The sequence below is a fragment of the Lynx rufus genome, unplaced genomic scaffold, assembly GCF_022079265.1.
Source record: "Lynx rufus isolate CCGP_SWC_20201006 ecotype Redwood Valley unplaced genomic scaffold, mLynRuf1.p SCAF_3, whole genome shotgun sequence".
Taxonomy (NCBI): Eukaryota; Metazoa; Chordata; class Mammalia; order Carnivora; family Felidae; genus Lynx; species Lynx rufus.
In genome coordinates, this window is record NW_025814845.1 from 195,479,876 (window position 1) to 195,492,957 (window position 13,082).

Consider the following 13,082-nt stretch of genomic DNA (forward strand, 5'->3'; position numbering starts at 1 on the left):
CAGCAGGTTGTTCACAGGAACCCACTTCCTCTCTCAGCTTCCCGTGGCCCACTTCCTAAGGTGTTGGTGATAATGATCTGCGCACGAGGGCACTTACCCCTTCGAATTGGGTTTTCTAGATTAGTCCCAAAGCTCTTCTTTTCCAGTAACTTGCACATTCTCTCTCTCGACTCTCTCTCTGTTGCAGTTCATTATGCTGACCTACCTTTTCATGTTGGCCTGGCTGGGAGTCACGGCCTTCACCTCCCTGCCAGTTTACATGTACTTCAACCTGTGGACCATTTGCCGAAACACCACCTTAGTGGAGGGAGCGAACCTCTGCCTGGACCTTCGTCAGTTTGGTAGGTGGATCTCTAACTAAAACAAGGCCTCGTACTGTCTTAGCCTAAATGACTGTGTCTGGAATATTGCAGATCACTTTGGAGCCATGATTACTTCTTCTAGCAAAGAGATAAATGTGTCACAGTATTCACTTTCAAGACATTCCTTTTAAATTCACATAAGTAGGAATTTAAGAGAGATTGGAAGTTGATCTCATAACATGAATATACAATGTGTGTGTTTGAACGGGCTGTCGAGTTGTGTTTCCTGGTGTTGGCACGAAATAATTGTGATGCCCTCAATCTGATTCTTTGTACTTTTCCAGACTTGATGTGATGCTTGCATCTACTTTTTTTTTAAATTTTTTTTTTTAATGTTTATTTATTTTTGAGACAGAGCATGAACGGGGGAGGGTCAGAGAGAGAGGGAGACATAGAATCCGAAGCAGGCTCCGGGCTCCGAGCTGCCGGCACAGAGCCCAACGTGGGGCTCGAACTCATGAACCGTGAGATCACGACCTGAGCCAAAGTCGGAGGCTTAACCGACTGAGCCATCCAGGCGCCGCAGTGCTTGAATCTACTTTTATTCTCCCATGATAAACTATACAATTTGTGAAATCTAGAGTGAAGACCATCTAATAAATACGTGTTGCACTGGCTTCTGAAATAAGGCAGAAAAAGTTAGCATATAATATTAGAAAATCAAAGAATCTCTAAGCCAATCAATAGTCCTCTTTGGTTATTTTTGTTTAGGGCTAAAACCTCATGTGATAAAATGAGTTTCATACGTGTAGATGAGCTTGTGATACACGGATCCTATTCTGATTGTTTTGTCCACGTTGACTTGTTTGTCAACAACAACTGTCACAACAGTTCTACATGGTGGATGCTACTATCATCCTCTTTATAAATGACAAAACTGAGGCACAAAGAGGTTACATGAGTTCCCCAAGGTTATCCAACTAGTAAGTGACAGCACTGGGATTCAAACCCAGGCTGTCTGGTTTCGGAGTCTGGTAATTACAAGTCAGCACACAACTCTGTCCTGTTGACAGACGAATGTGGAGAAGTGGATCCAGTCTCGCCTAACCTATTTGGAATCCTAGTCCCCCGTTCATAAAAAAAACATGGCAGCTACAAAATTTACAAAAGACCTGGAGATCCACACGTTTGCATGGTTTTTTTCCCCAGGGACAGGCTATTAAAATCTAAGCCATGAACATCTGGGAATGCTCCCTAAGATTTTCTCTAATGAGGTCTCCACATACTTCGGGAAAGCGGGGAACATTTCACTAGGTACTGTCCGCAGGACTTGTGGCTCTTTGGGGGTGCTCTAGACAGGTTGTAGGGTACAGCACCACCGTCCAACCCAGCCAGCTGTATGTTCCAAAGCTGTGGCCCGCTCGCCATCCTGAAAGCCAGAATCCTGATCCTAATAAAAAGCAGCATCTGCTCGGTGGATGAAGTTCTTGGCAAGAAGACAGCAGAGGGAATATGGACAGCTCTTCTCCTGGAGAGGTTTCAATCTTGGAATCATGTCCCACGTAAACACAGGAAGAGAACGTCGGCAACAGCGGTTGGAGGCCACCAGAACAGCTGCTTGGAAAACATGGCCCTCCTTTCAGTCCCTCCCCCTCGATGTCTTTTATTCTGCTGATCTGCAAATTGGAAATTGGAAGAGAGGTGACCGGTCTCTCAGACACGGTTGCCACCTAAAATACGGGCCACCTAGTGAAGTTTCAATTTGGGGTAAACAGGCAATTTTTTTTAGTAGAGTGTGTCCCAGATATTGTCTGGGCCACACTTCTGGTAGGTGTAAACCCTGACGAGGGTTAAAGCTGCTCTTTGAACCTTAGCACTGCTTATGACATAGTTATCAAGATTTATTCTAATTTAACTCTTATCCATGCTGTGGAAGAGAAGGCACTTTTCAGACGCCATGCAACCTTTTGCATCAGCTATTATATCTTTGTGTTTGCCCTCAATACAGAATCTACTGCCTGGATGGCATTTATTTGGTTTCCGAAAAACACACCCTTAATAAGAAGCCTTGCGGCGCCTGGGTGGCGCAGTCGGTTAAGCGTCCGACTTCAGCCAGGTCACGATCTCGCGGTCCGTGAGTTCGAGCCCCGCGTCAGGCTCTGGGCTGATGGCTCAGAGCCTGGAGCCCGTTTCCGATTCTGTGTCTCCCTCTCTCTCTGCCCCTCCCCCGTTCATGCTCTGTCTCTCTCTGTCCCAAAAATAAATAAACGTTGAAAAAAAAATTAAAAAAAAAAAAAAAAAAGAAGCCTGAATGTACATGTAGCAGTCAAGTTATCAAGGGGCATCAGCATAGAAACGGACACTCGTCCAGGTCTGGGTTATGATCAGTACAGACATGTACTAATGTCCTCAAGAAAAGTGATCAGGTGGAAAAGAACATGCTATAAATCAATTTCCCTCGTTTTGCGAAGTTGTCTCATTACATCTAGGTGGTATCTTCTCTCTTAGGGGTCAAGGTCTTTGGGCTGCATGGTGGGGCCTGTCGTCACATAGCGGCTGCTGTGCCTGCTTAGTTTCTAGTTGCACTTCACCGTTCATTCCCCTGCATGTGATAAATGTATATATGGCATGCAGATCGAATGGGAAGCTGGGGCAGTATGCAGTTCATACACCTGTGGAATTTAAAGATGGTTAGTCCTATCGGGGTTAGCCATGTTTCAAAATTAGTCATGAAATAATTTGTCTTGCAATTTTAATTTTTAGTGCTTTCATAATTATTTCTGTCGCTTTTCAATTATACGTACAGCAGTATAATGACGTTGAATGCATTAGGGATTTAGTTTAGTGACTTTGTTTCATAAATTGTTAACACTGGTCCCCATAATATCATCTAGATCCGGAATTTAAAACTATGCTTTGTTAAACCCTGGTTGTTTGATGAAACTCCCTCGGGGCCAACCACAGGGAGAGAGTGGTCCAGAGCAGGTGGTGCTCTCCTCTTAGCCTCGTAACCAAGCTTCCCTCTCCTCTAGCACATCCACACTCTGAAATAGGAGCAGCTTGTTTTGATCTGATTTCCAGTAAAAGTTCATTTCACTTGCTTATTCATGCTTCTGCCAGACAAACACTTGTTGAGCTTCTGTTATGTTTAAGCACTGCTCAGTTTTGAAAGACAAAAATCTCCATGTCAAAAAGTAAAAATCTACCTGTCTAGGGGAATTAGGTTACCAATGGAATGAAGATTACTAATCCGAAAACATGCTAATTGTCCTGGATGGTCTGGATGGGAACCTGTAATCACAAGAGTCCTTAAAAGTGGAAGAGGCTGTAGAGAAGTCAGAAGGAGATGGACCTCTGGAGAAAGGCACAGGAGAGATGCAGTTTTGCTAACTAGGAGCGTGGAGAAAAGAAGGCAGGAGCCAAGGAATGTGGGTAGCCTACAGAAGCTAGAAAATGATACTTCAGATATTCTATCATCTTTAAAACTGGTAATGTAAATGGTAAATTCTTTGAAAATTAAGCATTTATATTTGCTAGTAGGGAGTTAATTTCCGATCACCCTTAAGGGTTCATAGCATCCTAATACCTGTTCATTCTGCTTCCCTCCACCTCTAGCTTGCAATTTCCTTCATAAGAATTTACATCCTGAGTAGTGGTGCTTCTGCTGTCCAGGAACCTCTAAGAGGCTTTCATTACTTCAATGATCAAAGTAACAGACATGAGGCATGATTTTCTCTGAAAGTTTTCCCTATTTCAGACATAACCAATTCTTAGAAAGCCAGAAGTATACTGCTTCTATTTACACAGCTTAAAGGACATTAAAAAAAAATAGGGGTGTCTGGGTGGCTCAGTCAGTTAGGTAGCTGACTCAATTTCAGCTCACTTCATGATCTCACATTTTGTGAGTTCGAGCCCCACGTCGGGCTCTGCACTCATGCCGCGGAGCCTGCATGGGATTCTGTCTCCCTTTCTCTGCCCCTCCCCCCCCCTCAAAAATAAATAAAAGTTAAAAAAATATTTAAAAAAAAACATAGAAGAATCTCACGGCTGCAACTCTGATGCCTCAAATTCTCACCTTTATCTCTCCTTGCAGTGTGTATCTTGCTGCTTCTCTTGTACAGTCCTAACTTGTTTGTAAGAAACTGGAAATGTCATTGTGTACATACTTTAGTTAAGGACTTTTGTGCATCTGGTGGATAAAATATGCGTAAATGTATTCAGTATTTAGAAAAATTAGTAAATCTGAATAATATACTTAATTGGGGGTTAGGCCAATTTGGCCGTTCATCGACAGATCCGTGCGAATCAGAATAATCAAGTTTTCAGATTTGCACCGCAGCACATCTCAGATACACTTGCTCATTTTCATCGCTTCATATTACACCAATGTGCATTTGAAAACTATACTTAATTTGTAATGTGTATATTTGTGATATGTGGTAGTTACATCACAAAATTATGGACTATATATTTTTTATATCAACGTTTATAGCGTCAGGAGTACTGGAGACTGAGTGGAAGGGTTGCGTTATATAATATTTTAAAGGTGACGGAGGAAGGCTTCACCGAATAGCTGTTATTGGAAAGATAGTAGAGTCATGGGAATATTCTTCGTGGAGGGAAGATTCAGGCAAAGTTACCAAGACGTCTGGGCGCCATGCCTGGCGTCTTCCACACACAGCAGAGAGGCCAGTGTGGCTGAAGTAGAACGAGAAAGCAGGGAGAACAGACGGAGATGGGTCTGGGGGAGTCGTGGCACTCCATGATGAACACATTGCAGGATGTCAAGTTTTAGAGACTTCTATTCTGAGGAAGTAGTGAATATGGGAGGGTTTTGGCAGAAGATCCCCCTTTACAGTGTAGAAGCGTCGCTCTGGCTACCGTCGGGAGAACGGACTGTCGCAGGAGTGGAAGCAGGGAAGTCAGGTGACACTCTTGCAGGAGCCCTGAGGGCCTGGCTGTTTTTTCAAGACGGGGACTGGGTGGGCGTGTGGGTTTGAGAGAAAAAGAGGCTTCAGGGAGGGACACACTTGTTGCCGGGCCCCCCAGGAAGACTGACTTGCTGTCACATGAGCCCAGAAGCCTACAAGAAGAGCTCACCTGGGAGTGAGGCAGGCGAGGGAGGTCAGAGTTCACTTTCGAGGATGCTGCTTTTTAGAGACTTCTTAGGAATCTAAATAGAGCTGGCAGGTAAGAAATTGGTAAATGAGCCTTGACTTCAGGAGAGAGGTATGGGGCTGGCTGTCTGGATTTAGGAGTGGCTGATAATACTTAGGAAGCTCTGACACTCAGTGAGATCAGCACGGGGCAACGACGACGGAGGTGTGCGCACTGGGCGCTCCCGGGAACCAGGTCCTAGAGAGAGGGGGCCCGTGAGAATGGAAAGACAGAAGCAGGAGTCCGTAGATTTGGGGAACCTAATGAAGCGAGCCTGAAGGAGAGGGAGCCATCAGCTGCCCCCCAGTGCTGCTGCTGACTGGCCAGGAAGGGGAGAACGGAGTATTCATCTTTGGTTCTAATTATGTGTAGGTCATTGCTGAGAGTTGAGGCAAAATCTGCCAGGAGAGGGTTTAAGTAGAAAGGAAGAGAAGAGAATTGCGAGCAGTGAGCGTAGTCAGTGCTTTCTAGGAGTTTTGCTGCAAAGGTGAACCAAGACCCAGGTGAGGAAATGCGTGCACAGCCTGGGTATCCCACCCGGATGAAGTCTGGGAAGATCGGCACAGAGAAGGACGCCTACGAGGACGCTTCCTCAACGGTGATGCGTCTTAGGGAGTTCTGACTTCCCCTCCCCTATGGTGCCATCTATGCGGAAAGGAAAGGTCACAGAGAATGGACTGCATTCGACGGACTAGCTCAAAGCCAGAATACGTGAATGTATACACATATTAAATTAAATAAAGACCAGGCAGTGCTAAAAGCTTAGGTATTAGTTTGCTCAGAACTTCAGGGGGTTTTCTCCTTTCTATGTATATATGTTTAACGCTTCAGTAGGTCTCAGTACAAAATCAGAGACCCGTTTTAGGATCATCTCGATCTCTCTTCTGTAAAATGAGATGTGTCGCGGTGTATCAACTATGTGCTTCCTAAAAATGCAAGACTCCTGCAAGCACTCCTAGATTCTGATTAAACAGTTCTGTGGTGCCGTTCAGAAATACATATTTTTGATAATTTCCCAAGTGATTCTCATGCAGTGGATCCATAAGCCAACTGGAGCAAGGGTGAATTGGAGTGAAATTATAGTATTTTTTTTATTTTTCCTCCTAATAGCATTGTTTTCAATATTAGCAGAGAAAAATTAATCCTTTGGGCAATATGCTTTTATAGACTTGCCAGAAGCATTGTTCCAGCAGAATAAATTTAGGTCCAGACTTCAGCACAGTCTGGGACATAGTTATCAACATAATTGTGATGCCTACACCATTACATTAATGGACCAAACCAATCAACTAGCCACAATTGAATCTGTAGATCCGGTGGCAAGGTCCAATTGAATTCAGACTGAAAATGCTTTACGTCGCTTGCAGGCGAAATAGTTTTGATCTTCCATTCATAATTCTGTGTATAATTATTTTCCAGCAATAAAAGCTGAGGAAGAATGTTTCCATTATACTATAGCACAAAATGGAACTTGCCTAGATTTTATCAGCATAAGATTCCTTTTCTCTCTCTGGGCTCTTGAAAACATTTATAAAGTAAGCTATGATTTTCTCCATGTTGTAGGGATTGTAACAATTGGAGAGGAAAAGAAAATTTGCACCGTCTCCGAGAATTTCCTGAGGATGTGCGAATCCACTGAGGTAAATGTTTCTAAGCTGGTTATATCGTCCAAATTTTATCTTCCTTTGAAAAATATATAATTTGAAAAATATATCATTAAATCTATATCAAATTGTCCCCTTTTTCTCTCAGAGGCAATTTTACTCACAGTGATGCTATGCAGGGGGACTGCAGAATGAATATGAACGAGGTGCTCTGTCCATTTCAGTACACATTATAACAAATATATTTTTTCTAGAAAGTACCATTTTAATGAAAGTTCAACGTTTTTGCTGTTATATTTAAAAAGATTGAACGTAGCCTTATGTTGTTACAAGATCACGGAAAACCATCATTATTAATCAGGACCTCATCTTTGTAATAAAATTATATTGAAATGATGCAGTTGCCAAGATTTAAATAATTTGCAGGAGAAAAGATACTAGGATAATGTTTTTTGGATTGAGTAAGCGAGTTATCCTAAGTACACTCTTGTTAAAGATGGACAAAGTTCTTATTCGTCAGACAGCAGCAGTCCTGACCTCTCTTCTGCTTGTAATCCTGACACGTGTTTTGATTCTCTGCGGTTTCCTTTGCAGCTGAACATGACCTTCCACCTGTTCATTGTGGCACTGGCTGGGGCTGGGGCAGCTGTTATTGCGATGGTAAGACCCCAGAGCTCTGCGGCTTGGTTTTTCAATTTGTATGAGAAAGCTATTTACTTATAGAGATGAAATTTTGTCTCCCATCCTGAAGCCCACACGAATCCTATTTATTTTAATATCAGTAAAACAAAAGGGGGGGGGGAAGGGGGAAACAATGGGCCCATAAATAAGTGAAAAACAAGACTTCACCTGAAAAAGTATTGTCGCTACTATTGGGATAGTATTTGGCCAGCAGTTTAAGGATCCAAACACTCAATAATATTGGCAACATTAACAAAAATAAATTCATTAGCATTGCAGATATTAGGTTACTGTTTAACATAGAAAATCCTCTCTGTGGGGTGCCTACATGGCTCAGTCAGTTAAGCCTCCGACTTTGGCTCCGGTCAGGGATCTCCGAGTTGGTGGGTTTGAGCCCCGCGTGGGACTCTGTGCTGACAGCTCGGAGCCTACAGCCTGCTTCAGATTCTGTGTCTCCCTCTCTCTCTTCCCCTCCCCTGCTCACGCTGTGTCTCTCTGTCTCTCTCTCTCTCTCTCTGTGTCTCTCAAAAATAAATACATGTAAAAAAAAAAAAAAAGGAAAGAAAATCCTGTCTGTATCATAGAGGTATTTATCAGTGTGAATTCTAAGTCCCCTAATCAATTGCTTGACTTACATTATCCTTTTCTCCTCCTTATTTAAGAACATGAAAAAGCCACATTGAGTCACTCATGAAAAAAGAATTAATTTATTCTTCTTAACACAGACCTCGGTAGTTTTACTGTCATTTCTTTTACATCTAATTTTGTCCAGAAATATTAATCACAAGTTTTTAAAGTGAGGCTCACGCAGAGTTTGGTAGATCCGCCGTGTTCCAGATGCCCACACTTCGTACCTCACTGTGACGGCCGGTTTGCTCACTGGACTAGGAGACACCAACAGTGGGCAGCTACTTGGAGCCTCGGTAATAGTTTTGCAGCCAAGCCCTTCAGTCCTTATTTCTGCATCCTTGTATACAAAATCATAGTCCAAAAATAAAGTAGTATAGAACTCCAGAAGGTTCCCAGTAACCTCACAAATATAGCCAATGCGATATGCAAAAAATGAGTTAATTTGGTGCCAACATAGGTTCTCATGTGTTGGCGAAAGGAACCCTTTTTAAAAATGAGAGTGTTTTGGGGTGCCTGGGTGGCTCAGTTGGTTAAGCGTCCAACTTCGCCTCGGGTCATGATCTCACAGTTCGTGAGTTCGAGCCTTGTGTCGGCTCTGTGCTGACAGCTCAGGGCCTGGAGCCTGCTTCGGATTCTGTGTCCCCCTCTCTCTCTCTGCCTCTCCCTCACTCACATTCTGTCTCTCTCTCTCAAAAATAAATAACCGTTGAAAAAAAATTTTTTAGGGGTGCCTGGGTGGCTCAGTCGGTTGAGCGTCCAACTTCGGCTCAGGTCATGATCTCACGGTGTGTGGGTTCGAGCCCCGCGTCAGGCTCTGTGCTGACAGCTCGGAGCCTGGAGCCTGCTTTGGATTCTGTGTCGCCTTCTCTCTCTGCCCCTCCCCCACTTGTGCTCTGTCTCTCTCTGTCTCTCAAAAACAAATAAGTGTAAAAATAATAACATATTTTTTAAATGAGAGTGTTTTATCTCTTGTCAAAGAATAAAACTAGGAATGGGGCACCTGGGTGGCTCAGTCGGTTGAGCATCCAACTTCGGCTCAGTTCATGATCTCGTGGTTTGTGAGATCAAGTCCTACGTCGGGTTTACTGCTGTCAGACTGTCAGTGCAGAGCCAGCGTCGGATCCTCTGTCCCCTTCTCTGTGCCCTTTCGTGGCTTTCACTTTCCCAAAAATAAATATTTTTTAAAAAAGAATAAAACGAAGAATAATCAGTGCTAAGGAGCTAATGAGCCATTTCCAGACTAGTTATTTTTAATCACTTTACGAACACTTATGTATTGAGATCTGATTCTGCTTTGCTAAAAATTATTTTTAAAAATAACAAAAAATGACTGTCAGTGCTAAAGTGAGTTTTCAGACATTTTAATTTAATATCATACTAATTGTTCAACATTTTAGATGGAGTATATCAACCTGTACATAGGAATTTTATTTCAGAATATGAGGTGCTTAATAAGATCATGTTGGCTAATTAATTGGAGGGATCAGAATGAAACAGTTAGCAAAGACTTTATATTCTCAGCCTAAAATCAGTGCTTAAATATGCCCTGGGGAAGCATTACATGTTCTGGGTAGTGACGTTCCAAACACTCATGGTCCCAGGCGGCACCCAGCCTGGCCGTGGGATAAGAAGAAACATCTGTTCGTACACACATTCCTGTGCAACAGGTGATTATTAGGGACTTGTGCACATTCAAGTATCCAGTCATGTATTAGAGGTCTACCAAAGCACTTTTGGAAAGGAGGTATGTAATAGGGCATTTGTTCGCATTTGCTACCTGTGTGTGTGAAAAATTCTGTGCAAAAATGCATGCCTTTTAGGCATACGTAGGTGAAAAGTACCTGTCTAAATGAATAGTGTTATTTAAATTTCCCTAAAAATGCTTACTCTGAAATGAATCTATTATCAAAAACATCTCATGATTATAGATATTTAGGTATTATGTATTTCTTAAGGAATCTGTGCTTCGCAGGAATTTAGGCATTAAGTTATATATAAACTTTATATCAAGCTGCAAGTATTTAGGATATTATGTTTTAAGTACTAAGCATCCTTTTGGATACCTAAATATATGCCAAGCATAAGTTCCTTAAGAAATACATAACACCTAACTATTGATTGACATCAGTACATATTTCCAATTTATTATCTCTGATAATAGTTTAGGTTTTAGGAGACAGGGATCCTATAACAATAATTACGGCTTCTGTTCCTGGTACTAACACTATTACCAATAATACCATTATTAGCTAATATTTCTTTAAACTCACTCTGTTGAAAGCACCGTCAAATGCTTAAATCCACGAATACATTCAGAAGTCATAATATAGCAACGGTCATTAACTTCATCCCGAACTCTTGCAATGCTCAAAGTATACCGCTGTCATTATTTCCACTTTAGAGATGAGAAAATGGAGATAAATTCTTCTCTACCAAAATACTTAAAACATCATCCAGGATTTAAGGCAAAGATCATGAGGATTTGTACGAAAACTAACACGTGATCCACTCCATTATTTTTCAGAGATGTTAGAAAGTTAGGTAGATATTAGCAAATGTGGTTCACGTGGCCTTGCACCAGGGTCCAGGGACCGCTGCTCACCTCCCGAGGGACAGTAACAAGCCTGGCAGTGTGTGTTCTCCTAAGATGAGAGGGAATGTCTAAAGACCTACTGAAAAGTGTCAGTGTCTGAACCTGAATGACTTAAGCTCTTTTGAGTATTTCACTCATACATATTTCATAATAATTTAGGGGCCATATTTTCTCAGACTTCAAAAGGAAATTTTTCGTACATCTAAAAATATACTTATTCATGTGAAACATATATTAAGTACTTGCTTCTTGCTAAACACTCTGCACAGCCCTTGATATTTTCACAGCAACAACAGCAGAGTGCCACATGAATTTGGTTATGTATAGAAACTGTTCAGTCTGCATGTATGTAGTGATGGAGCTTTTCACTATGAAAGTGACACAGAGTAAAAAGATAGAACCCACTGCTCTTTCTTGCATGTGGCTTACAATTTCCACTAAACAAAATGCAAACTTTCGGAGGAAATAGAACATTCTGGAACTTCTTATTGGTGTGCATCTTTTCCCATATTGCCGTGTCAAAACTCTTTTTTTTTTTCTATTGCCTATTGACTACCTTAACCTACAGCAATAATGCCCATTTAGAACTGACTTTGTATTTTTTACGTCTGTACTTTTCTAAAACCAGCCTACCTGCTGTCTTTCGGCGTACTCCTGGCTAATCAAAATTTTAGTGTTCCATTTTACTAAATTATGGGTAAAATATTGCCTACCCTTTAAAATTTAGATCAAGTAAAGCATGAGCAACTCAGTTTCTCTTTCATATTCATCCATTGAAATCCATCATTTGGAAAACTGCCTTCCCTCCCCTGTGGCCCAAGAGTGAGGGAAAGAAGGAAAAACAAACAGGTAATCTCCTAGCTGAGTCCATTCAGGTCAAATCAGGACCTTCATTACTTGAGTAACTTCATTACTCGAGACAGATCAGGAGTTTCTTTTAGAACATGGCGCTCTGTTGTGAATGAAAGCATACAAAATCCATGGGACCCAATGCTTGCTCTCTTGTACAGTCTAAGGGAAACTACAAAATTCAGCATATGGAAAATTAACTTGATAATTCAATCCACAGGTTTATCTTGGGGGTTCCATGGTCCCTTTTTCTGTTGCATAGCGGGCAATAATATATCCTCCCATTAATTCAAAGTTGTCTAGACTCAAACTGTGTAAGTGACTATTTTCTGTTACGGATTGGAAAACGTAGGTACACGAACATGAAACGTATAATCTTTCGGTTTGGGTAAATGAGGACAGAATGGACAGGAAATATCACGGGAAGATTAAGAATCAACCTTGGATACTCCAGAATTGAAAAAGAAGAAAAAGAGATACTGAAAGAAAGGGAGCTGAGAAAATACTGTCATACAGTTGGAGACACGAGCAGGGATAATATAATTATTGATTCTGTCACCACAGAAATTTTGCTTCTGTTTTATGAGCAAACATATTCTATATAAGTCTGTAACTTGAATATTTCTTCCCTGGTAGCAAGGTGCGTTGAAGACACTGAACAGCCTTCCAGTATAAATTATTTCTGTCTTTGATTAGGTCCACTACCTTATGGTTCTGTCTGCCAACTGGGCTTACGTGAAAGATGCCTGCCGGATGCAGAAATACGAGGACATCAAGTCCAAGGAGGAGCAAGAGCTTCATGACATCCACTCTACTCGCTCCAAAGAGCGACTCAACGCATACACATAAATAAGCCCTTCCAGTCCTTTCTGCCATTCAGATGCATTGGTGTTTAACTAAGGGCCATCCAACCATCCAACCTTTTGAAAAATAAAATACAGAAGTGCTTCTCATCAATGATATGTAGGGTGACTTATGAATCACCTGAACACAATCCTTTGTTGTTGAGCACCTGGTTTCCTAATTTGTTAAATTGGTGTGATCAGATCTCTTCTACAAGCTCCTATCCAGCCTTTTCCTTTTTTCAGTTTCTCAAACTCACTTAATAATTGCGTAAGATTGAAGATACTAACATTGTCACATGCAGAGATGTCTTTGATTTTTAACCACTCCCCATGTGTTAATACATAACACCTTTTGCATTATTTCTTATGTTTTGAGAAGAAAAATAGCTTTTTATACTTTTTAGTTTTGATTTCGGTAACT

General features: G+C 41.6%; 1 protein-coding gene across 1 annotated transcript in view; it reads left to right on the forward strand.

Moving 5' to 3' along the window:
* GPM6A (glycoprotein M6A) overlaps positions 1–12,665 on the forward strand; it is a 43,129-nt gene extending 30,464 nt beyond the window's left edge. The window contains exons 3-6 of the mRNA XM_047092341.1: positions 188–341; positions 7,023–7,099; positions 7,658–7,723; positions 12,513–12,665. Coding sequence (XP_046948297.1) covers positions 188–341; positions 7,023–7,099; positions 7,658–7,723; positions 12,513–12,665 — 450 coding nt within the window. The remainder of the gene's footprint in view (positions 1–187; positions 342–7,022; positions 7,100–7,657; positions 7,724–12,512) is intronic.
* Positions 12,666–13,082: the final 417 nt, after the last annotated feature.